General features: G+C 41.6%; 1 protein-coding gene across 1 annotated transcript in view; it reads left to right on the forward strand.

Moving 5' to 3' along the window:
- CACNA1E (calcium voltage-gated channel subunit alpha1 E) overlaps positions 1-27,232 on the forward strand; it is a 638,268-nt gene that overhangs the window by 514,008 nt on the left and 97,028 nt on the right. Inside the window, exons 9-18 of the mRNA XM_040406914.1 lie at positions 7,422-7,537; positions 8,218-8,271; positions 8,456-8,545; positions 8,641-8,850; positions 9,899-10,011; positions 11,527-11,639; positions 11,744-11,875; positions 21,883-21,955; positions 22,068-22,185; positions 26,646-26,713. Coding sequence (XP_040262848.1) covers positions 7,422-7,537; positions 8,218-8,271; positions 8,456-8,545; positions 8,641-8,850; positions 9,899-10,011; positions 11,527-11,639; positions 11,744-11,875; positions 21,883-21,955; positions 22,068-22,185; positions 26,646-26,713 — 1,087 coding nt within the window. The remainder of the gene's footprint in view (positions 1-7,421; positions 7,538-8,217; positions 8,272-8,455; positions 8,546-8,640; positions 8,851-9,898; positions 10,012-11,526; positions 11,640-11,743; positions 11,876-21,882; positions 21,956-22,067; positions 22,186-26,645; positions 26,714-27,232) is intronic.

Raw genomic sequence — 27,232 nt, forward strand, 5'->3', positions numbered from 1 at the left:
TGTGGAGGTCACTGTTAAGGGAGTGGGCACTATGGAGGTCACTGTTAAAGGGACAGGCATTGTGGAGGTCACTGTTAACGGGGCAGGCACTGTGAAGGTCTTTTTTAAGGGGGCATGCACCGTGGAGGTCACTGTTAATGGGGCGAGCACTGTGGAGGTCACTGTTAATGGGGAGGGCACTGTGTAGGTCACTGTTAAGGGGGCGGGTACTGTGGAGGTTACTGTTTAGGGGGCGGGCACTATGGAGGTCACTGTTAAAGGGGCAGGCATTATGGAGGTCACTGTTAAAGGGGCATGCACTGTGGAGGTCACTGTTAAGGGGGCGGGCACTGTGAAGGTCACTTTTAAGGGGGCATGCACTGTGGAAGTCACTGTTAAGGGGCAGGCACTGTGTAGGTCACTGTTAAGAGGGTGGGTACTGTGGAGGTCACTGTTAAAGGGGTGGGCACTGGAGGTCAGTGTTAAAAGGTCGGGCACTGTGTAGGTCACTGTTAACCACCTCCGGACCGCCTAACGCAGGATCGCGTTCCGGAGGTGGCAGCCCTGCGCAGAGTCACGCATATATGCGTCATCTCGCGATGGCCGAGATTTCCTGTGAACGCGCGCACACGGGCGCGCGCACTCACAGGAACGGAAGGTAAGAGAGTTGATCTCCAGCCTGCCAGCGGCGATCGTTCGCTGGCAGGCTGGAGATGTGTTTTTTTTAACCCCTAACAGGTATATTAGACGCTGTTTTGATAACAGCGTCTAATATACCTGCTACCTGGTCCTCTGGTGGTCCCCTTTGTTTGGATCGACCACCAGAGGACACAGGTAGCTCAGTAAAGTAGCACCAAGCACCACTACACTACACCCCCCCCCGTCACTTATTAACCCCTTATTAGCCCCTGATCACCCCATATAGACTCCCTGATCACCCCCCTGTCATTGATTACCCCCCTGTCATTGATCAACCCCCTGTAAAGCTCCATTCAGATGTCCGCATGATTTTTACGGATCCACTGATAGATGGATCGGATCCGCAAAACGCATCCGAACGTCTGAATGAAGCCTTACAGGGGCGTGATCAATGACTGTGGTGATCACCCCATATAGACTCCCTGATCACCCCCCTGTCATTGATTACCCCCCTGTCATTGATTACCCCCCTGTAAAGCTCCATTCAGATGTCCGCATGATTTTTACGGATGCACTGATAGATGGATCGGATCCGCAAAACGCATCCGGACGTCTGAATGAAGCCTTACAGGGGCATGATCAATGACTGTGGTGATCACCCCATATAGACTCCCTGATCACCCCCCTGTCATTGATTACCCCCCTGTAAAGCTCCATTCAGATGTCCGCATGATTTTTACGGATGCACTGATAGATGGATCGGATCCGCAAAACGCATCCGGACGTCTGAATGAAGCCTTACAGGGGCATGATCAATGACTGTGGTGATCACCCCATATAGACTCCCTGATCACCCCCCTGTAAAGCTCCATTCAGATGTCCGCATGATTTTTACGGATGCACTGATAGATGGATCCGATCCGCAAAACGCATCCGGACGTCTGAATGAAGCCTTACAGGGGCATGATCAATGACTGTGGTGATCACCCCATATAGACTCCCTGATCACCCCCCTGTCATTGATTACACCCCTGTCATTGATCAACCCCCTGTAAAGCTCCATTCAGATGTCCGCATGATTTTTACGGATGCACTGATAGATGGATCCGATCCGCAAAACGCATCCGGACGTCTGAATGAAGCCTTACAGGGGCGTGATCAATGACTGTGGTGATCACCCCATATAGACTCCCTGATCACCCCCCTGTAAAGCTCCATTCAGATGTCCGCATGATTTTTACGGATGCACTGATAGATGGATCTGATCCGCAAAACGCATCCGGACGTCTGAATGAAGCCTTACAGGGGCTTGATCAATGACTGTGGTTATCACCCCATATAGACTCCCTGATCACCCACCTGTCATTGATTACACCCCTGTCATTGATCAACCCCCTGTAAAGCTCCATTCAGATGTCCGCATGATTTTTACGGATGCACTGATAGATGGATCCGATCCGCAAAACGCATCCGGACGTCTGAATGAAGCCTTACAGGGGCATGATCAATGACTGTGGTGATCACCCCATATAGACTCCCTGATCACCACCCCTGTCATTGATCACCACCCCTGTCATTGATCACTCCCCCTGTCATTGATCACCCCCCTGTCATTGATCACCCCCCTGTCATTGATCACCCCTCTGTCATTGATCACCCCCTTGTAAGGCTCCATTCAGACATTTTTTTGGCCCAAGTTAGCGGAATTTTTATTTTTTTTTCTTACAAAGTCTCATATTCCACTAACTTGTGTCAAAAAATAAAATCTCACATGAACTCACCATACCCCTCACGGAAACCAAATGCGTAAAATTTTTTAGACATTTATATTCCAGACTTCTTCTCACGCTTTAGGGCCCCTAGAATGTCAGGGCAGTATAAATACCCCACATGTGACCCCATTTCGGAAAGAAGACACCCCCAGGTATTCCGTGAGGGCCATATTGAGTCCATGAAAGATTGAAATTTTTGTCCCAAGTTAGCGGAACGGGAGACTTCGTGAGAAAAAAATTAAAAATATCAATTTCCGCTAACTTGTGCCAAAAAAAAAAAATTTCTATGAACTCGCCATGCCCCTCATTGAATACCTTGGGGTGTCTTCTTTCCAAAATGGGGTCACATGTGGGGTATTTATACTGCCCTGGCATTCTAGGGGCCCCAAAGCGTGAGAAGAAGTCTGGTATCCAAATGTCTAAAAATGCCCTCCTAAAAGGAATTTGGGCACCTTTGCGCATCTAGGCTGCAAAAAAGTGTCACACATCTGGTATCGCCGTACTCAGGAGAAGTTGGGGAATGTGTTTTGGGGTGTCATTTTACATATACCCATGCTGGGTGAGAGAAATATCTTGGTCAAATGCCAACTTTGTATAAAAAAATGGGAAAAGTTGTCTTTTGCCAAGATATTTCTCTCACCCAGCAAGGGTATATGTAAAATGACACCCCAAAACACATTCCCCAACTTCTCCTGAATACGGCGATACCACATGTGTGACACTTTTTTGCAGCCTAGGTGGGCAAAGGGGCCCATATTCCAAAGAGCACCTTTAGGATTTCACAGGTCATTTACCTACTTACCACACATTAGGGCCCCTGGAAAATGCCAGGGCAGTATAACTACCCCACAAGTGACCCCATTTTGGAAAGGAGACACCCCAAGGTATTCCGTGAGGGGCATGGCGAGTTCCTAGAATTTTTTATTTTTTGTCACAAGTTAGTGGAAAATGATGATTTTTTTTTTTTTTTTTTTTTTCATACAAAGTCTCATATTCCACTAACTTGTGACAAAAAATAAAAACTTCCATGAACTCACTATGCCCATCAGCGAATACCTTGGGGTCTCTTCTTTCCAAAATGGGGTCACTTGTGGGGTAGTTATACTGCCCTGGCATTCTAGGGGCCCAAATGTGTGGTAAGGAGTTTGAAATCAAATTCTGTAAAAAATGACCTGTGAAATCCGAAAGGTGCTCTTTGGAATATGGGCCCCTTTGCCCACCTAGGCTGCAAGAAAGTGTCACACATCTGGTATCTCCGTACTCAGGAGAAGGTGGGGAATGTGTTTTGGGGTGTCATTTTACATATACCCATGCTGGGTGAGAGAAATATCTTGGCAAAAGACAACTTTTCCCATTTTTTTATACAAAGTTGGCATTTGACCAAGATATTTATCTCACCCAGCATGGGTATATGTAAAAAGACACCCCAAAACACATTCCCCACCTTCTCCTGAGTACGGCAATACCAGATGTGTGACACTTTTTTGCAGCCTAGGTGGGCAAAGGGGCCCATATTCCAAAGAGCACCTTTCGGATTTCACAGGTCATTTTTTACAGAATTTGATTTCAAACTCCTTACCACACATTTGGGCCCCTAGAATGCCAGGGCAGTATAACTATCCCACAAGTGACCCCATTTTGGAAAGAAGAGACCCCAAGGTATTTCGTGATGGGCATAGTGAGTTCATAGAAGTTTTTATTTTTTGTCACAAGTTAGTGGAATATGAGACTTTGTAAGAAAAAAAAAAAAAAAATCATCATTTTCCGCTAACTTGTGACAAAAAATAAAAAGTTCTATGAACTCACTATGCCCATCAGCGAATACCTTAGGGTGTGTACTTTCCGAAATGGGGTCATTTGTGGGGTGTTTGTACTGTCTGGCTATTGTAGAACCTCAGGAAACATGACAGGTGCTCAGAAAGTCAGAGCTGCTTCAAAAAGCGGAAATTCACATTTTTGTACCATAGTTTGTAAACGCTATAACTTTTACCCAAACCATTTTTTTTTTACCCAAACATTTTTTTTTTATCAAAGACATGTAGAACAATAAATTTAGAGCAAAATTTCTATATGGATCTCGTTTTTTTTGCAAAGTTTTACAACTGAAAGTGAAAAATGTCATTTTTTTGCAAAAAAATCGTTAAATTTCGATTAATAACAAAAAAAGTAAAAATGTCAGCAGCAATGAAATACCACCAAATGAAAGCTCTATTAGTGAGAAGAAAAGGAGGTAAAATTCATTTGGGTGGTAAGTTGCATGACCGAGCAATAAACGGTGAAAGTAGTGTAGGTCAGAAGTGTAAAAAGTGGCCTGGTCTTTCAGGGTGTTTAAGCACTGGGGGCTGAAGTGGTTAAGGGGGTGGACACTCTGGAGGTCACTGTTAAGGGAAGCTCACTGTAGAGGTCATTGTTAAGGGTGTGGGCACTGTGGACGTCAGTGTTAAAAGGGCAGGCACTGTGGAGGTCACTGTTAAGAGGGCGGACAATGTGGGGGTCACTGTTAAAGGGGCGGGCACTGTGGAGGTCACTGTTATGGGGGATACTGTCGATATATTTTTAACAACAAACAGAAACATTAAATAAAATAGGCGAAATATACCCGTGAAAAGCCAGGTCCTTCTACTAGTCTGATATAAAAAAAGAGTGTAAAATGTAAAAAATAACAAAAAATCATACTTACCTGATCAATTTGCTTGCGATGAGCCAGCCGCCGCCATCTCACTTCAAGATCGGGCACAAAATCTCACGTGGCCTGTGATGATGTCATACGTCACCGTGCTCGGGATTTCGGCTGAGATCTTAAAGCAAGATGGCGGCGGCTGGCCCATCACGAGCAGATGGATCAGAGAAGTATGATTTTTTTGTTGTTATTTTTACACTATTTTAGGTTAAAGCACCATGATATTCGGCTTTGCGGCGAATCAAATTTCTCCTGAAATTCTGATCGAATTCATGGACTTTAATTCACTACTATGTATCTTTCTGGAGATAGGTTGATTTTCCACCATCACCCAAAATATTATTTTTGGACCCAACAATGCAGGGCTTTATGGGCTTCTGCCTACTTACCTGTCTAGTTTAGGCTGTTCCATCAGCAACTCGATGAATGGTTTCTTCAAACAGACGACACCCCTCCATACAGACGTCAAGAGATTGTCATGGTCAAGAGAAATCCTGTGTCACAGAATGTAACAAAAAAATTAATAAAATAAAATCTTATATGCAACTAACCCTACATTTAAAAAAAGTTTGCACCACACAAAATAAAATGTATGTCAATAATTGCCTGATGTAAGTTACTTAAAGGGGTTTTCCAGTTTACATTAACATCCTTTAAAATATAAATTTATGAAGGTAGCTGTATTTATTTTACCTTGATTTACCTTTTGTCACGGCGGACAGGATCTCAGATACACAGAAAAACCAACCAACAAGTTTCTAGGCGAGAAGCTGGGGATAAGGTCACCTCCTAGCAAATCCCTGACAGCTCTCCCTACACTGATAAGCCCACATTCAGACCCTTAAGGTGGGAATAATGTGTCCTCGTGCCTGGGCTGAAAATACCCTAGAATCCCTGAGATGGTGAAAGGGGAATAGGGGCAGCCTGCTCCCTCAGAACCTGGAGGGGACAGACGTCATACAAACAGCCTAGACAGCAAACAACAAAAACAGAAACCAAACTTATCTTATCCGAGCCGGAACAGACAATCCTTCCTTCCTTGCTTCCAAGGCCAGACTGATTTCTATAACCCTCATGGAACACTGGGAGTAAGTGTAATTTAAACCAATGACCCCACCCAGTGCACCTGAAGGGAGGCAGATCTAGCACGACTCCAAAACAAAACAAAAAACTAAACACGTGCTGCTAATCTGGCCGACCTCCGCACATAGTCAGAGCAGGGCATGACACCTTTACCTTATTTACCTTAATTGCTCCTGTCTTCCATTCCGGGCTGTGGTCACATGACTCTGTCCATGCAGCTCTTTCTTATTTCCTGTGATGTTATCTCCATGGGTGGGGCAGTGTTAGGGGAGTATCTGTGCGACTTGCTGGGTGGGAGGGGCTATAAAGTAACTGGGCGTTGTTAGAGGCAGTGCTAGAGCTGTGGCAGAGGAAGGAGAAGTGCATCATGGGATCGGTTGGATAAAACAACAGGAAGTGTTACATAGGGATTGGTTTACACTGTGAAATAGGTCAGGAGAGTCCAAATTCAAAAAAAGCATGAGGAATATGTACATGAAGTAAGAAACTCCATGAGCATATCTTTTAAAATTACAGAAATCTCAGAATAAGCATCTTTAATTTAATCAGCTCATAATGAAGGACAGCTACAAAGAAAAAGCCTATCACAGTAAAATTTCTGATTTACACCACCATAGCTCTTATTCAAGAAATTAAAGGACTGGTGCTTCATTGTGTCTCCTCACTTTTCTGGTGTAATCATTGGCTGTTACTCTTCACATAAGCCCCATTATCTTGATTGCCAACACAAGTGCGGTTGAGAATAGGAGCTCTGGGGTTCCATGTAGTTGGCAGGGTAGATGAGGCTAACCAGAGTTTTGGTCCTCTCTCCACATACTGCAAAGGAGTTGATATCCTTTTTTTGTTAGCCACTAGCTTTCATCAGATTGGGGTTCCTGGCACAGCAGAGGAAATAATTCTGAAGGCCCAACACCCATATTATCAATAAAGTTTGATAGATTTTTAATCAAAGAAATTTACCCTATTGGCAGGTCAGTGGATGCAAAGGCAGCCAAATGGGTCTTTTTCTCCATTATGGTATCAGAGCCTGGGTATACCAGAGGATCCTCTGGTACTTTGGTGGGCCAGTCCGACACTGCCACTAGATTCTCAATACTGCTGGTTAATTATGGTATCAGAGCCTGGGTATACCAGAGGATCCTCTGGTACTTTGGTGGGCCAGTCCGACACTGCCACTAGATTCTCAATACTGCTGGTTAATGCTGCATTTATGTCATTGTTGGGATTCTTTCACACCTATATATCAATTATGTCTCATCTTACTACAGTGAATTTGCCAAAGAGAGAGAGCGTGTGGAGAACCGACGGGCTTTCATGAAGTTGCGCAGGCAGCAGCAGATTGAGAGGGAACTGAATGGGTATCGGGCTTGGATAGATAAAGCTGGTGAGTGAAATAAGTCAAAACTCATATGTCCAAGCCTACTTTTCTAATGGTCTTTTGGGGTCTCAATTTATAGTAAAGGTTTTTTGATGAGCAGTAGCAATTGTATTTCTATGTCGAGGGAGATCTATGACCAACTGATCAGACTGCTGCTGCTAGGGTTGATATGTTACACACACTTTATAAATTTGATTCATATGTGTAAAATATTAAACCACTCCCCAAACTGAATATTGGAAAATATGCATTAAATGGATGGCAGCTGCTTTATAAATATGAACACATGCTAGTCCCATTTTCAACATATATGTACACCATATGTACCACGTGTGCCCAATGTTCTTGCTTGAAGAACAAACTTGAGATATTATTCCAGATGATGTTGACTGTACTTTAGGCTGGATGTACGTGTCCTGATTCCAGCCATGTTTCCTGGTCCGACCATGGGATTATTGACACAAACTCATAGCATCATAGGGATCTATGATACTGTGAGTTTAGGTCACTAAATCTGTCTGGAGCACGGACTTTAGAATCAAAGTGTGTGAACCATACCTTACTGTCCTAATGAGCCTTCAACTAGTGTTCATGGTAAACATATTCACTCCTGACATTTCTTGCATTATTGTTATAATTTTGTCTCAAGAAGTTGTCACATAATCTGCATATCTGTCTTTATTCAGAGGAAGTTATGTTAGCTGAAGAAAATAAAAATTCTGGGACCTCTGCTTTAGAAGGTAAGATCATTCATTTTCTCAGACCTTCAAGACCTCCATAGTCTTTGCTTCTCATTGATCTTCTCCACATAGTATATTTTTGACACTCATTAAAATCAACAAAATGCACTATAAGAAGAATAATACTGTATAGTTTTTTTCTGGACAGGGGAATGTGAGGTTTTCTCAATGTTTTTTTCCACAGTTCTGAGGAGGGCAACAATAAAACGGAGTAGAACAGAAGCCATGAATCGGGAAACAAATGAGGATCATTGTGTTGACATATCTTCTGTCGGTGGGTGTAGACTTCAATTGATGTAATATAATGTGTTTTCTCTATACTCGACTGTATATGTTATAACATCAGCCTCAATATGTCCCCCGTTACAGGCACTCCTCTTGCAAGAGCTAGTATTAAAAGTAACAAAATGGACGGTGCATCTTATTTTCGTCACAAAGAACGACTTCTACGTATATCTATACGCCATATGATCAAATCACAAGTTTTCTATTGGATGGTCCTAGGATTTGTAGCTCTCAACACAGCCTGTGTGGCCATCGTGCACCATAACCAGGCAACATGGCTCTCCAATATTCTCTGTAAGTCTTTATCTTTTTTACTCACCGTATATTATATTACAGATTCACCATGGTCACTTAGAAGAAAATATGAGCTGCATGTGTGACTAAGTTAAATTTTTTATTACTTGGAGAACTGTAACTAATCAGAATGCAACCTTCATCAGGAGTCTCCACAAATTCATAGCTGCTCTTTAAAGAGCCATCATAAAACCCTGTGATCAAGTAAATGTAGTATAATGGTTACATGCAGAGCCAAGTCGTGTTCATAGAGCGCCTATGGCTCCCTGTTATAGAGTCATATTCTGCATGCTACCAAATCTTTCTTCTGTATTAGAAATTCTAATAGGATGATAGCATGTTATAGAACAGGCCACACTTTTAGGCACACTGAGACATAGTATGGCCCATACATTTTTATTTACAGAACCTTACAGTAAAGACTCATAATATGGTCATGTGCTTAAGCAGTAAAGGGGTCCTTAAAGGGGTTTTCCAGATTTATACCCCATTTTAAATTTGGTCAGGATAGTGCTGTACCTAAAGAAAACACACTCACCTGCTCCCCTTCACTCCGTTCCATTGCTGGTCATATTTTGCGTGGGAACACATCAACACTAAGGTCAGTAAATGGCTCAAGTAGTGTATGTGAACCTGTCTGTAAGTTTACAAGCCAGGGACTGTAAGGGGCACAAATCAGGCTCCCAGCTCCAAGGAGCAATTGAGTTTTTTTTTTCTTTAGGTACAACACTGTCCTGGCCAAATTTAAAATGGGGTATAATGCTGGAAACCCCTTAAATACTTTCTCATGGTCTTTAATATCCATAACCATTTTGCTTTGTGGCAAGGTAGACAGTACCATTCGAACATCTCCTAGTTTGGGTAAATTGTCTTCCATTATAACATTGCTTCTTTGAGGTAATAAAAGTGACAACCTCTACGAAAGGGCCCAAATGGTCATAATGCTCGTTACTTTTCAGCTCCTTCAAATTGTATTCTTGGTAGACATTTAGACTATGTTCTGAACATTCAGCCAAATCTTTTATTTTGGAATTTGTTTATTTTGCAGACTATGCAGAATTTCTGTTTCTTGGGTTATTTATGATGGAGATGTCTCTCAAGATGTATGGAATGGGCCCCCGCCTCTACTTCCACTCATCATTTAATTGTTTCGACTGTGGGGTGAGAAACTATATACGGATTACATTTCCAAGGAAACACAAAAATGAAGCAGTATTTGAAGTACAGGACAATACATCACAATGTGGCAGTATCTATGTAGATTCCAATATATTTACCCATTTACTGCCACAGAACTGACAATATTGCAAGAGAAGAGAAACAGATGACGCCCATGATTAAAGGGTTTGTCCTACCATAATAACCTATCCCCTATCCACAGTCTATTGGATGTATCTAATTAGTAGGGTCTAACCACTAAGGACCCTACCAATCACAGGTGTGGCAGAGTTCCCGGAGTGAATGAAGCGGCAGTTATGCAGGTCTATTCAACTCCATTGGACTGCCAAAGAGAAGTCAAGTACCATGCTCGACTTTCTCCGGCAGTCCCATACAGTTTAATAGAGCATGTATGATTGTGGTACCTCATTCTTGTAATTGGTGGGGGTCCCAGCAGTCAGACCTCCCACCGACCAGATACTCATTCAATTTCCTGTAGTTAGAAGATAACTTATTCTGGTGGGACAACTTTATGAAAGAGGTTGTGCAGTGTCATGATATTCATGAACTATCCTCAGGATAAGTCACCAATATCAGTTCAGTGGGGGTCCAAAGTACAGCACCCCCAAGCTTAGCAGGTTAAAGAAGCTGCAGAGCTTGTGCGAGGGCTGCATCCTCTTCAATGTTTACCTACAGGCTGTTTAGTTCACAGCTGTTTATTCCATTGAAGTGAATGAAGGAGAAAGCTGTAATTACACTGAATTGCCGATACTGGCTAGATAGATGGCGTGCAGGTAAACATTGAAGTAGATGCAGCACTCTTCAGCAAGCTGATTCGCAGGGGTGCTGAGAGTCGGACCCCCACAGATCTAATATTAATGACCTATCCAGATGATAGGTCACTAATTTCCTGATACTGCACAGCTTTGAACATTCCTTTTTTACTTGTAAAGTTCTTGACAATTAACTGATCATAGAGTATGTTTGGACCCACACCAATCATCTACCCTTTCTGTAGGAAATCAGAAGCAGTTGTCCAATTCCCCTGCAGCCACCATAGTGGAAATAAGGCATATTTCATTTGAATCTACACGCTGTCCATGCAACATATGATTGTATCATGTTCCCCTAGAACGAGAGGCATTCCCCTTTAATGCTCTCTGTTTTGCTCATTGTTTGAGGTTATGAGTGGTGGCCTCCTCTATAAACTCAGAATGTCTTTATCAGATAGTTCAAAATGACAACCCCTTGAAAACTAACGAATAGAAAACATCACATCAAAAAGATTTATTGTTAATAGATTATGGATACTGTGGATGGTGCGTTTAGGCAAACGATCCTGTAAATTAGTTTTGTCTTGTTGCATCTTCACTGTTTTTAAACCATATTTATATATATGAGAGGACCAGCTTTGATATGTCAGGATATCTTGAGCCAAGTGGTAAGGTAGGAAAAGAATACATCTATATTTACAGTTTAAATTTCAGTGAACCTATTGCATATAACTATCCCATTCAGGTCACAATAGGAAGTACATTTGAAGTCCTTTGGGCCATATTTAGACCTGGTACATCTTTCGGAATCAGTGTCTTAAGAGCTCTGCGTCTTTTAAGGATCTTTAAAATAACCAAGTAAGTGCAATTAGTATTTGGTATTTTTTGTTATGTTTTGTTATTCGGATGTCTCAATGAGTATTTTCAATGTATTTACTTGTATACCTTGTGCATTTATCCAGATACTGGGCCTCTTTGAGGAACTTGGTGGTGTCTTTGATGAATTCCATGAAGTCGATTATCAGCCTGCTCTTCCTCCTTTTTCTCTTCATTGTTGTGTTTGCACTATTGGGAATGCAATTGTATGGTGGCAGGTAGGTTATCTTCTACCATGGATAATTATAATTTTTGTGAACCTAAATTTCGTAACCTTATTTATACAAATATTTGATGATAAATAATATAGATTGAATTTTACCAGACATCAATGGAGATGTAAGTCATTTTAGATTTACACAATGCTTGCTATGTGTAGGACAAATGCAGTTTAAGTAGAAATTGTTGCACTTGGTAATATGGGTTAACTCGTCATGTGCTAAGAAGAACCAGTTAGGGCTCATGATGACCAGATTACTACTTGATACTGTACCACTAAGTAAAAGCTCACTGCCAAAATATGCCACCAATAGACTTGTATGAGGCTCTTCTGTACCTCCATATGCCTCCAATTACATGTAGTATTATGAGCATACTTGAGGTATTGCTTCTAGGGCACCATATAAAGAGGTCCCAGAATGATGACTTATTACCTAGTCACAACATAGGTGACAAGTATCTGATCAGCAGAGGTGTGACAACTAGGACCCCTCATGAAAATGCAGGTCCTGTGGTCCACTATACGTCCCTTTTAAGAAATAATAGCAATGACAAACAAAAAAACAGGTGCTCATAGGGTAAAATAGTTTGGTCTAAAAATCCCCAATGGGACAAATTTTGCTCACCTTGTTATGCTGTGCAAAATCAGGCACAACACTAGTCTTATGCATATGAATCAGATATACTGGTTGGTGCATCCAAATTATTTTAAGCCATAACGTGTTCACTTTTGGAGGAAAACTAAACACGCAGATGAAAGGCACCAGGTTTCATTAGTGTATATATGAGTCATTTTGAGGAGTGCCAATTTTGTTTACGGACCTATGTGGAAGTTACAAATGTGACCATCGGCAATACAAATACTGCCAAATTGTTTGGTCACGGGCGAAACATTTCAGCAGTAATATAAATGGAGAGCGGTTCATCAAATCCGTCCTCAGTTGCTCTTCCACATATATCAATGTGTTTGTGCCCTCCAGTATTTGGGTACTGGATCCAGCATACCATACCTCCAGCCACGGATACCAGATAACTAGACCACTGAAGAAGGTCCAACTAGGATCGAAACATCCGGTCGATATGTTTACTAAAAGTGTCTATAATAATGCATGAAGTACCTGGATCATGAGTCAAAAATTATGATGCTTAATCAATAAATGATACACAATTGCAAATATATTTCTGTGTGCCGCAATCTTCTCTTCTACAAGTACGACTACCAAGTCCTTGCTGACACCAGCTAATTTAGTGTGCAGAGCTCCACCACTACGCAACTGACTGCCTAGAGTGACATCAGGTCACAGTGCCGAGCTGCAGGAAGAGTAAGCTGGATGTCTCAAGTGGCAGGACTGTCCGAAGCAGTAGAGGTCATTTCTTTTATTTGTTTTTAAGAGGTTCTCCGGGAATTAAAAAAAATTAAATACTTAAATATTACTTTATTATAAATATATTCCCAAATACATTTCATTAGCTATAATGGTTCATTTTGTCTAGGGAGCAATCATTAGGAGAAATAAAATGGCGCCGTCCTATTAGTACACCCGAAACCTGTCCTAATCACACAGGACAAGTTACTTCACAACACTGAGCTAAAGAGCTGCCTCATCCACCTCTCTGCTCTGCTTGTCAGGGATTATGATCCTGAATATAGATGATGAGATCTTCAGATGAATCTCTGTAGGAATGGAGTTCATGAGGAGACATGAAGTACAGAGAGGACGGACAGGACAGACTGTGGTAATGGAGACTGCATACAAGTGATGCTGCTCATTATCTTCATCCCCAGTATCCTCTCTGTACTTCATGTCTTCTAATGAACTCCATTCTTACAGAGATTCATCTGAAGATCATATTAAACTGTATTTAGGATCATAATCCCTGACAAGTAAGAGAGGAAGATGACACAGCTCTTTAACTTGTCTTCCTGTGTAATTAGGACAGGTTTTGTGTGGACTAGTAGAATGGCGGCCATTTTATTTTTTCTAATAGCTCCCCTGACAAAACGAGCCATTATAACTAATGAAAGGTATTAATATATTTATAATAAAGTTATATTTAAGTATTTTCATTTTCTTAATTCCTGGAGAACCCCTTTAATATGATTTCTAGCATGACAAATGTGCCTATTAATTGTATTAATGTTATACAGTATATACATTTTATATAGCATATTTAATGATTTCTCTGTGCATATTTCTTCAAAGTATTTGTTACATTTCTTAAAAGGTCATCATTTTTTATATATGTATATATTTAAATTGCTCTTATATTATAAATCTTAATAGCTATGCTGATTTATTCCATATATAGTACTATAAATCCATTGCTATAAAACTACTAGCCCCAACCCCCTAGTGCAGTGGTGGCGAACCTATGGCACGGGTGCCAAAGGCGGCACTCAGAGCCCTCTCTGTTGGCACCCACGCCCTGGAAAAAGTCTATGGGGTCCAATATGCTTTAGGATACTTTCACACTTGCGTTGTGAAGATCCGGTAGGCAGTTCAGTCGCCGGAACTGCCTGCCGGATGCGGAAATCTGTGTGCAAACGGATAGCATTTGTAGATGGATCCGGATGCGGATGCATCCATCTAACAAATGCATTGAAACACCGGATCCGTCTCTCCGGTGTCATCCGGAAAAACAGATCCAGTATTTATTTTTTTGCATTTGTAAAGGTCTGCGCATGCACAGACCGGAAATCTGGATCCATTTTGCTGGAACACTTGGTGCCGGATCCGACATTAATGCATTTCAATGGAAAATAATGCTGGATCCGGCATTCCTGCAAGTGTTCCGGAATTTTGGACGGAGAAAATACTGTAGCATGCTGCGGTATTTTCTCTGGCCAAATACCGTTAGATTGACTGAACTAAAGACATCCTGATGCATACTGAACGGATGCTCTCCATTCAGAATGCATTAGGATGAAACTTATCAGTTATTTTCCAGTATTGAGCCCCTAGGACGGAACGCAATACCGGAAAAGAATAACGCTAGTGTGAAAGTACCCTAAGTGTTTTCCTGCCATTCATCGGCACAAGCAGTGCACTGAATGTAGGCAGGCTATTATAGCTAAAAGTAAAGTACATGGAAAATATACTATACTGGACTGTAGTATTCAGGTTAAATTGCCGTGTTGGCACTTTGCGATAAATAAGTGGGTTTTGGGTTGCAGTTTGGGCACTCGGTTTCTAAAAGGTTCGCTATCACTGCCCTAGTGCATGGATGGCCAACTTGCGGTTCTCCAGCTGTTGTAAAACTACTATTCCCACCATGCCCTGCTGTAGGCTGGTAGCTGTAGGCAGTCTTTGCATGCTGGGAGTTGTAGTTTTGCAACAGCTGGAGAGCTGCAAGTTGGCCACCCCTGCCCTAGTGAGTGGCTCATAGCTAGGAAATATCTGGTCCACCTTACATACCAAAGGCTGTGTATATATATATATATATATATATATATATATAAACTACTTTTGGGTGGAATTTATGGAAAACATAAAACGTTCACACTACAGTGATATTATATCATAAAAGTAGGGCATTTAAGTAGAAGCATGCAATGGTTATTTCCTCATCATAAACAATGTATTGAAACAAAAGTCAACAGCAGTAGTTAAAAAAATTTACCTTGTCATGTGGCCTCGAAAATCAATTTTAACTTGACAACAAAGTCTCATGCTGTTCACAAGTTGACTTACTGTCGGGTGAGGCATGGCATCCCACTCTTCTTGAAGGGTGGCCCTCAGGTCATTGAGGTTCTGGGGTGCAAAGTTACAAGCCTCTACATCGCGACTCAGCTGATCCCATAGGTTTTCAAAGGGTTTCAGGTCTGGAGAAAGTGCAGACCACTCCAGTTGAGGTACCCCAATTTCCAGCAGCCGTTCCCTAATGATGCAACCTTGATGATTCATCGTCCATGAAGATGAAATTAGGCACAATGATTGGAGTCATGATGTTATTCAAGTAGTATGGGTTTGTTACTGTACTATTCACAAAGTGTAGGGCAGTTCTGTATTGACTAGACACACCTGTCCACACTGTAACACCACCACCACCAAAGGCAAACAGTGGCTGATGCATAGCACTGTCCTTGACGTCTTCAACATTGTTGGCGGCCATCATTTCTGCTAAGCGAATTGACTTTTATCAGTAAACAGCACTGCGGCCCACTGGTCCCTCGTTAAGTGTAGATGCTCCCTGGGACATGCAAGACAATGACGCCTGTGGTCAGGTACTCTTGCTGGTCGTCTAGCACGCAAACCACACTGATGTAAACAGTTTTGAATGATCTGATGTGACACTTGGGTGCCTCTCACCTCCCTTAAATGTGCCTGGAGTTGTGTGAAATTTATCATCTGGTCCAGCAGGCCATTGTTCACAATGAAGTGGTCATCATTGTGGGATATGGCCAAAGGACATCCACTTTTTTGCCTTTCTGTGACTCTTCCAGTCTCTCTGTATCTCTAATGCAACCTGATGATGACATTCTGTGACGCTCTAAGCTCAGTAGCCACTTCTGTCTGGGAACATCCTGCTTGAAGCCTCGCAATGGCGAGGTACAGTTGATCAATTCTTAGGTGTTGTCTTGGCCTCATGATGTCAAAATGTGAACAGCATGATGAGGAGGACTTTTTAAATACCAATTCTAATTGAACCAGGAAATTTATTGGGTGATTCATGGATCAAACACCTGTTATGAATTTTGCTGTTAAGCTCCTTGTGCAAAAAGTACTGAAACATTGGACAGTTGGACATGTGCATTCAAAAGTTTAGATAAGGTCACATTAAAGGGAACCTGTCACCGGGATTTTGTGTATAGAGCTGAGGACGTGGCTGCTAGATGGCCGCTAGCACATCCTCAATACCGTCCCCATAGCTCTGTGTGCTTTTATTGTGTAAAAAAACCGATTTGATACATATGCAAATTAACCTGAGATGTGTCCTGTACGTGAGATGAGCCAGGGACAGGACTCATCTCAGGTTAATGTGCATATGTATTAAATCAGATTTTTTTTACGCAATAAAAGCACACAGAGCTATGGGGACTGGGTATTGCGGATGTGCTAGCGGCCATCTAGCAACCCATGTCCTCAGCTCTATACACAAAATCCCGGTGACAGGTTCCCTTTAAGTTCACCTGTAAAGGTTACAGTGCATTTTAGGTTCATCCTGAAATTTCACCCACAAGCCAAATATCCATAACTTTTTGTGAGCAGTATATATATATATATATATATATATATATATATATATATATATATAGTCTGGCATGGTTTTGCACCAAAAAAGATGTCCTCCATTTTTCATGTGCCTCTAAGAAATAATGACATGAATACTGTATTGAAGGTAGATAAAGGACAAGATCACAGTAACATTGCAGCAAGTATCCCAGCGGAGCCTCGTATAGTTCACTGTCACGCTGATTGAGACCAGCTCCAATTATACTGATGAATAACTGTAATATTGATCACGTCTATTGCGGCAAGTGCTAGAACACTGTAAGCACTGCTTACCACCACAAAGGAGATGATAAAGTGCCTTAATCTAAGGAGGCAGGAAAATAATAATATAAACACATAGGGAACAGGCAATGTGGGAAAGCAGAGAACACCATTAGGCTTTATGGTACATAGCTTGATAGAGAATGCTTCCAGAAGAGAAGCTTCAGCACCGTTTTGCTAATAATCAAAGCAAAATGTCTACATTATTTCCATTAGCAGTTTATTCGACTTTACCATTTCATGGTCCTATGAAAAGCAAATATATTTTACATCTGATTTCCATGCAGATGATTAATGTTACCTATATCTACTGAATGAGAGTATAACATAGAATATAAATAATGATTGTACCCAGTTATAAGACATCTGTAGAAACTAATACATTATCATTTCCATCCTTCAAGGTTTATCTTCTTTTCACTAATCACAGGTAAACAGTTTTGTGCCGTGTGTTACAAAGTGGATGTGGATCTGATGAACAGAATTCACTTGAGGCTACTCCTAAGGGTATTATCTAACTGGCTCCCCAGTAACCACTGCTTAGGGATTTGGACTCTGCTGCAGGGGAACTGCCAGGCCACTGCCTCCTGAAGCAGTCTCTATTCAGTAGACTGCTGACCCACAGTGGTCAAGAGACACTGATGCGAAAAACCGAGGCAAAACCATAGTCCATACCAAGCCAGAGCAGGGCAGGCAGAGATTGTACAATCCAAAGTCAGTCTGAAGGGCAGACAGTTCAGGGTAGGTATGGTGATCAGGTGGAGATCAGGTCAGGCAGCAAAGGGTCAAGTCCGAAGTCAGGTAGAAGTTTACGGGAGAGCAAAACAAGAGTGTACCTTTGCAGGAAACTAGAGAACGAGAACCAATTGCTCAGGCACACTCCCACAGGAGAAGGTACCCCAGGGCAGCCAGCTGGGAAGGATTAGGATGCACACACTGGCCCTTTAAGAGTCAGAGATAGTGTGCATAAATCCTATGGGCAGACCAAGAAGCAGACCTCAGCTTGCGTGCATTGGAGGAAGCAGCACTACTGTGAAAACTGGGCCGACTGAGTAGGAGAAGAGGGACACAGTGTCACGGTGGGGAGTGGGGAAAACCCCCCACCGTATAATGTAAGAAGATAGAGGATAGCTGCAAGGCCAAGAATCCAGGAAAAGGGAAGCAGGTCACCTCCTATAGCGTCCCTAATCCTCTCCCTAACTCTTCACTGTATGAGCGGACCCCGATGGTAGGACGGCTCATACCCTGGAAACCTGGGACCCTGAGTTGCCCTGATAATTTCTCACATAGGAGCAGGGGAGCAGGGGAGAGACGTCCTGTTCATCCAAGACACGGAAGAACAGGAGTCTCTAGTAGCACGGAAAAATTTATGTCCAACAAGGTGGCAGGACTGGGCAGAATCATCCAGGAAAGGAGCAGAGCCCCAACACCAAACAAGGCTGGAGTACAACTGCCCCCAGCCAGGAAGCCACAGGTAAAGTCAAGCTAGTGGCCACACCGAGGACACACTTAAATCCCCATTTCAGGCTTAAAATTCCATGGATATTGTATAGCCAATGAATGTGCCTAAATGTAAATGTGCCTCCACACCTGAGCACAGTTTGTGTGTAGTAATGCAGCTTAGCCCTATTAAGTTCATGGAGCTGAGCTGCCTTATCAATACAAGGTATGCATTACATAATTACCGGTTTCCATCCCGTGGTGAGTCTGATGGTAATGCCACCAGAGTCTTTCAGTTGCTACAGAAACCAGCCCTGCTGACAGTGGGGTGGTCAACCTACCAGGGAGCAGGGATGCCGAATCAATCAGGCTCAGCGCCAGTGTCACATGCTTTCTGACGGAGGGCTATGTAAACAGGCCGCTGCTGGCCACAGTTTCCTGTGATTGGTATTCCTGCCTCATTAGCTACCTTAATTTTGTTTTTGTTACTCTGAATCACTAACCTTTTGCCTGTTTTTCTGACTTTGCCTCTGGATACTGATTTTGCCTCTGACGTGAACTCCTGTCAATTGACTTTACTTGTTATTTGACCTTGCTTGATTTTGGACTCTGGTATTAGACTCTGCTAGTCTGTGCCTTCGCCTGCTAAGATTGCCTCGGATGTTATCTCCTGGTTTCACTCTGCTGTGTATTTGACTTAGCTTTTAGTTTCCGATCTGATCCTGGTCTAGCCTGTCTGGTTTTAACTTCTTTCTATCTGACTACTCTTTTACACATTTAGGTTTAGGCTTCTGCACTTAATTAAGGCTACTTTCACACCTGCGTTCGGGTGTCCGCTCATGAGCTCCGTTTGAAGGGGCTCACAAGCGGTCCCGAACGCAGCCGTCTGGCCCTAATGCATTCTCAGTGGAGGCGGATCCGCTCAGAAAGCATCAGTCTGGCGGCGTTCAGCCTCCGCTCCGCTCAGTGAGCGGACACCTGAATGCTGCTTGCAGCGTTCGGGTGTCCGCCTGGCCGTGCGGAGGCAAGCGGATCCGTCCAGACTTACAATGTAAGTCAATGGGGACGGGTCCGTTTGAAGATGACACTATATGGCTCAATCTTCAAACGGATCCACCCCCATTGACTTTCAATGTAAAGTCTGGACGGATCCGCTCAGGCTACTTTCACACAATTTTTCTAAGTTATAATGCAGACGGATCCGTTCTGAACGGGTGCAAACGTCTGCATTATAGGAGCGGATCCGTCTGATTAAACATCAGACGGACCCGCTCCGAACGATAGTGTGAAAGTAGCCTAAGTCAGGAACCATCGCCAAGTTAGGGCAGATCATGCAAGTAGGCACAGACAGTAGTGCAGGTGCAGTACAGGGCTGCACTGTTCTCTACCTTTCATGACAGTATGGGCAAGTATGGTGCTCTTTCTAGAGGAAAGCAGCCTTTTTTCTAATCCTGAACAGTCCCTTTAGCCTGATAGCCTCCTAGTCTAGCAGCCACCTATAAAGTTGACATTAAAATGTCATAGAGGTAACCACCTCCCAAAAGAGTCCCCTATACAAAGGAGAGATTTTACAGTCGCAAAGGACATTTTCTCCATTTTACTTCTTAGCCCTAATCACAATACTGTTGTAATTGCATGTAATTAATAACTTAGCATAGCAACTTTGTTATTCAATAAAATTGTGTTAGTTTTTTCTCCTTATTTTCTGGTCACCTCAATAACATTGCTGAGGTGGACACACATGCTCAGTTTTATCCTTCAATTGCCACCACCAGATCTATTGTTAGAAGCTGTGACATTATAGACAAAGCATTGCAACAGAGAGGACACATCCCCTGAGAAAGGGCATAGCCCTAGGAAAGGACAAACACCCTGAGTGCTCAGCTTGAAAAAAATTGTACAGAGCAATGGAAGCAATGAATGGAGCTCTGGATCTATGTGAAGTACGGGACTGGATCGAGCTTTGTTAGAAAGAGATAAGATGAGAGAGTCAGAAAATAAACAGTTACTAAAAAAAAGTGCCGCAATTCAGGCTCAAATGGTGTACATACATTATGTTCAGATTTACATGTTTATGACACATGTTGAGTCTCACTACACACTTATGAAAAATGCCCAATAGGGCATGACTTAGAGATGTCTTAAACCGCGCCAAAATTTCAGTCCAACATGAGATAACCATAAGGTGCAGTGCGGAGAAGTGTCTACCCTACCATGTCTAGCAAGATGCACAAAATGAAAGCATGGGCCGCTTTTATAGATGAGCGAATCGAATCCCACAAAGTGGATTTCGATCCGAATTTCAAGATAAATTCGATTCGCTTAGAAGCCTAATTTCCTCGTGCATTGTGTCAGCGAATCGATTTAACCTGAAATAGTATAAAAAAACAACCTCCTCTATTCGCTTGCGATGGGCCGCCAATCTCCATCTTTGTGGCCGAGATCTTCAAGCAAGATAGCGGCGGCCAGCCCGTCGTGAGCAAATGGAGGAGGTAAGTTTCATAAAAATGAACGCGGCATCTGAGGGGTACAATGACGGGGGCGGCGTTATCGCAGCTCCCTGTCATTGCACCCGCTACTTACAAAACAATGCGCTTTGTGACAAAGTAATTCGCCACAAAGCAAATTTTTGGGTGAAATTCGATGAATCAGCCGAATTGAACTTTTAAGAAATTTGCTAATCTCTAGCCACTATTATAAAGTTGGCACAGCTTTTGCCTTTCTGGTCTAGTTTATAGCTGTCTAAATTTAAGACAGTAATATCTTCCCCAATGTCACATCAACATTTGGGTGGCATAGTCCATAGGCTCCCTTATATTGTAAGCCTTGAAGCAGTCTTTATGAATACTAAGATGGTAGCTTAACAGAAGTTGTCACACAACCTTTCCAAACTGCTGAACGCAAATGTATTTGGCTTAATTGATGGCCACATTGGTTTTCACATAGGTATTTTAAAAAGATGAAAGCTTCAAAAATTACATTTAATTGTAATTTTTGTATTTTAAGTGTCAATGCTTTTACCGATTTTATGTATTTTGTCCTGATGTTCACTATGTCTTATTTGCTTGCAGATTTAATTTTAATGACGGCACTCCTTCCGCAAATTTCGATACATTTCCTGCAGCCATCATGACCGTGTTTCAGGTACTGATATGCCCAAACAGATGCATTAGTCATAAGCTGATAATACTGATACCCCATAGACTGTAAGTTCTTACTCGAAGAGAAAACGTGTATTGCTGTTTGTCATTATCAGATTTTAACTGGAGAAGACTGGAATGAGGTGATGTACAATGGTATCCGGTCACAGGGTGGAGTCAGTTCTGGAATGTGGTCTTCCATTTATTTCATCGTTCTCACGCTATTTGGCAACTGTATCCTAATTATTACTTTTACGTGTGAATTGCTGTATGGATGAATGTATTCTGTATAGGAGGCAGACTTTGAGAAATACGACATTGAAAATACCTTGTATTTAAAAGAATCGAAGCAAAATAGAGATCCATTTTACTCACATGTCGGTTTAAAATCAAACATCTGTTTCCTCATCATTCCGAGATGACGTTGTCAGGCCGGCCGGCGTATTGACGTCGTATGTCAACACGCACAGGATTTTGGCTGAGATCTTCAATCAAGATGGCGGCACCCGGCCCCTCGCGAGCAAATGGAGGAGGTAAGTATGATTATTATTATTTTTTTTACACTATCTCTGGTTATATCGATTCGAGAAAATGCGACTTCGAGGCGAATCAAATTTATCCTGAAATTCGGATCGAATTCCACTTCATTGGATTCGATTCGCTCATCTCTAGAAATTATCACACTTCTTGAAATTCGATTCGGGTCCAATTCGACCAAATTGGCCAATTGACCCGTTAAACTCAACCCAGATTGAAAGTGCCAAATTGCATGGCAGAAAAACCTCTCTCTCTGTCTATCTGTATTTCTCTATCCCTCACCAGATTCTCCAGAATTGAATCACACTAAATGCAGGTTCAATACAATCAGATAAAAAATAAAATAAAATCAGGTTGAATATCCAAATTTTAGAGTAAATATATTTTCTATCTCTACATAGAAATCCAATGTTTGGTCCTTATTAAGTGAGCTAAGTACTCTTAGGTTGGAGAAATACCAAAGAGTCAATGTTAGTGCTTGATTTAGTGAGAAGAGTGTTACAGGGTATAGATGCCGGCAAACAATGAGTCAGTATGGGGACGAGCGATGGCATTAGTGGAGGAGATCGCTGCATGTAAATGCGGCAGTCTTCTCCGCAGACGAGCAGGCGATTGCAGGGAAGGAACTCTTCCCTCCCGACAATCTGCTGCTCTGTAGTCCTACCTAAAGGGACCTTAAAGGTGATTCCAAAGGAAACTGGAGAATGTTAATTTTGTTTGTTCCTGTGGGGGTACTAGTTTTAAAACAAAGCTGAATATTATAGTTTAGAAGATTAGCTATACTGAGGAGACTCACTGTTTATGAAAAACATAGGGAATTTATCATGCCTCCACTCCAGAATTCTGGTTTAAAAAATTAGCAAAATAGCGGCTTTGTGACTTTTTCGACTTAGTTGCACCAAAATTTGCAATTTTTTGCATTCTTATGCTGCAATCTCGAGTTTTGAAAGATGGGTGGGAAAGTGAGCCTGGTCAGCTATGTTAATGGAGTTTCACTCCAAATTTATTGCTAAGACTTTTTTAAAAAGTCGCAAAAAAGTTGCAATATGACTCCAGTAGGAGAGAGTAGTAGGAAAATTGTAGTAGCTTTCCTAGACAAATGCGTTAGGTTTAAAGATTAGACACATTTATCAAACAGCATGTGACATTTGATAAATGTGGCATAAAGTACTTCAACACAGGCTCAAGCAAAACTGACTATAAGGCCTCTTGCACATGACCGTGTGTCCCCCGTGGCCGTATTGCAGCCTGCATACGGCGGGTCCGCAATACACGGGACATCGGCTGTGTGCATTCCGCATCACGGATGCGGACCCATTCACTTGAATGTGTCCACAAATCAGGAGGTGCGGAACGGAACGGAAGGACTACAGAGTGCTTTCGTGGGGTTCTGCTCCATGCTTCCATTCCGCAAAAAGAGAGAACTTGTCCTATCTTTTTGCGGAACGGACGGATCGCGGACCCCATTCAAGTGAATGGGGTCGCAATCCGCATGCGGCTGGCCCACAGTCGGTGCCCGTGCTTTGCGGACCACAATTTGCGGTCTGCAGCACGGGCAGCACACGTTCGTGTGCAAGAGGCCTAAATGTTACCCTCATGCTAAATTCCCAAAATTATTGTCCATTTCAATTGCTGTTATTTTATTTAATATTTACTTGCTATTCACATCTGTCACATTCATTGAGCATGGAAAAAAAATGATAAATTAACAAACATACATATTCATTATTTTATTCATTTGTGGTTTTCTTTAATTATCACCATCAGTAAATAATTTAAAAACACTTTTCCCAAGCTTTTCGCATAATTTAGCACTTGGTAAACTGAAAATTGTGTGAACTGAGAAGCAAAAAAATCTAAGGTCCCAGTTGCAAAAGGAAATCTTGGGAGTACTTAGTGACAAAGGAGATAAAGTCTTAATTTTACCTTTTGTCAATATAATGTGTGGGCTTGCACCTGTCATTTAGATTAATGGATTGCAAAGATCTTATATTCATTTTTCCTTTCTCAATAAAAGATATCCACAGACGTATTGGTAACTTTAGCAAATAAGTAAGGTACATCATTTCAGTAGAATGAGTTAGAATCAAGAGCTAGTTCAGCTTCTTCTCTAGTGCCCTCACAGTCAGCACACACAGGTAAATCATAAAACAATTTGACATATAACATAATAATTATATAAAATCCCATTATAAAGCCATGTGGTAATGATGAGGGAGAAAAGGAGCTTCTGTCCAGGTCTATTCTGTGTAAATTAGATTTATTTTATTTAGATTATTATATTTTAGTATTTAAAATACACAGTTTCTGAAACAAAAATGTGATGTGACCCAAAATGTTAGTACATAACAACCTGTTAACAAAATTTTGTCATATTATGTTATATTTTTGAAAGAGGTTGTTTCTTGAAGACATCCTCTTTCCATATGCTCTGTTAGGGCATATAGACATCATAGAGGATGGTTCTGGGCACCCTTCTGTTTACCAGAAAAGAGTTCTGATTATAAGCGGCTTTTATCTGATGGATGTGACCCATCCAGGTGCTTCATAGATAGCTAATTATCTGAATGGCATATTATGCTACATTTGTATGACTACATTTGTAATGACAGCTCATTACCAAAGAATTCTGTTTCAATTTGAGAAGGGTTTGTCTTGATGAGACTAATTCTTCCAGATGTCTTCTCCCATACATTTCTTCTTGACTCAAGATGAGTGGTAGAAGATGACCTTTGAAAAAAAAAAAAAACACGACACATGGTCGAGTAAACAAATAGCTATCATTTTCAAAGCCGGTTCTTCTTGGGATATCTTGAGTCAGGATGAAAGGTAAGGAAGGACACACCTTTATTTCTGAATGCAAGTCGGTCCAAAAAAATTCTATTTGGGTCTGAATCGATGCAGCCTAAAATACAATGCTCACTTATGAACAGTAGAAAAATTTCAACAGGTTTTTGGGAAACAGAAAAAAGTCCAATTGGACATCTCCTGAGTGCAACCAAACTATACACTGTTATATGCCCTGAATATACTTATTTGAGCATCTGTAATCCCAGTGACTATTTTATTCTTACTTGTATACTGTGGACCACAAGGAACTCCATCTCACCTGTAGTGTTAAGCACGAATATTCGAGAATTCGCGAATATTTAGAATATAGTGCTATATATTCATAATGACGAATATTCTTTTTTTGTTTGTTTTTTAACACAGTACACATCAGGTGATCATCCCTCCCTTCTTCTATCTTGTGGCCCAATGAGAAGGCTTTGTCACAGCTTAGCAACATCCCTAGCAACCAATAGAAAAGTTGCCTACCCCTTAGTATATAAGAACCTCCCCAGCAGCTATTTTCGAAAGTTTATTGCAGTTATGAAAGAGACAGCAGTGTCCTTGCTGTGCTCTGTGCTTTGTTGTATTACATTAGACAGTTAACTTATATATATAATTCAGATAGTTAGGGGGAGATAGTCAGTGGAGGTTAGATTGATCTATAGTGTAGCAGATATTGCCTAAAAGTCGCAAGTGCGAACATATTGGAGCACTCTATCTTCATATAAAGCTATTCTAATGTTCTGCCATGCCAACCATTTTCTCCAGTCTCAGGAAACTTATACCAGTTTGAAAAATGTAGCATAAGTGACCCACGCCTGTATTTTGCGCGCATTACGTGAATATTACATTACCGATTTTCGCTATCAAGAATATATTCTTGAATTCTCGAATTCGCGAATATATGACGAATATTCTACAAAATATTCGCGAAATATCGCAAATTTGAATATTGCCCCTGCCGCTCATCACTACTCACCTGTTCCTAATTGCGCAATGTTGAATTGTTAGCGCTTTCATCTGCCCTATTTATGTGATCCTCCTACCACCAAAAATGGATGTAAATTAGTTTATATACTGAATCTGGTATCAGACACAATACATGTAGGCCCTTTCTCTATTTTTTCATAAGAATATATCCCTCAGATATTAGCAATATTGAAGACAGTTGAGGCTGTTCTGCTTCTTGCTATTCAACAATCTGTCAAGATTTTGAGCCACATGCCTAATGTTCTCAATGATGTTCTCTTTTCTACAATTTCAAAAGAATTCATCTGTTGATTATTATATTCATATTTAAAGCACCTGAACCTTAACTCTACCAGATACACTTCTCAATGTATTTCTTGCCATTGCTGTGGATAATTTGGCCAATGCACAGGAGCTGACCAAGGTAAGTGCTCACTCATAGCCATAGCTGCCCCCCCCCCCTTGTTTTCTTCTTAAAGGTATTTTCTAGCACCATAACAAAATAAAATCATCTTTTAAATCCCTTGCCACTCCTACTTTCTGCATTTACCCTGCCTCACTGGTGGTGCGCTACCTTGACATCACCATTCACTTCAGTCTGGTGGTGACAATTGCCATTGACGCCAATTAGGCGACCAGTGATTGGCTGCTGTAGACATTTCAAAATTACATTTTATAAATGGTGTGATGTATTCAAAGACCAGTAATAACAACAGAACTGTTGGCATTGGAGTGGAAATTTGAAAGGTTAAGTACAATTTCTTTCTCATGTTAACACATATCCAGTTGACTTAAAAATGTTATGGTCTGGAGAACCCCTTTACGGCTTTCAAGTATACCCACTCACATCCTTTGCATCGAGGGTGAATAACTGAATAGAGTGGTGCTTGTATGGTAGACATGTATTATTCTTACATAAAATCTGGAATGCTCTGTATGGCTG

The sequence above is a fragment of the Bufo bufo genome, chromosome 9 (genome assembly GCF_905171765.1).
Source record: "Bufo bufo chromosome 9, aBufBuf1.1, whole genome shotgun sequence".
NCBI lineage: Eukaryota > Metazoa > Chordata > Amphibia > Anura > Bufonidae > Bufo > Bufo bufo.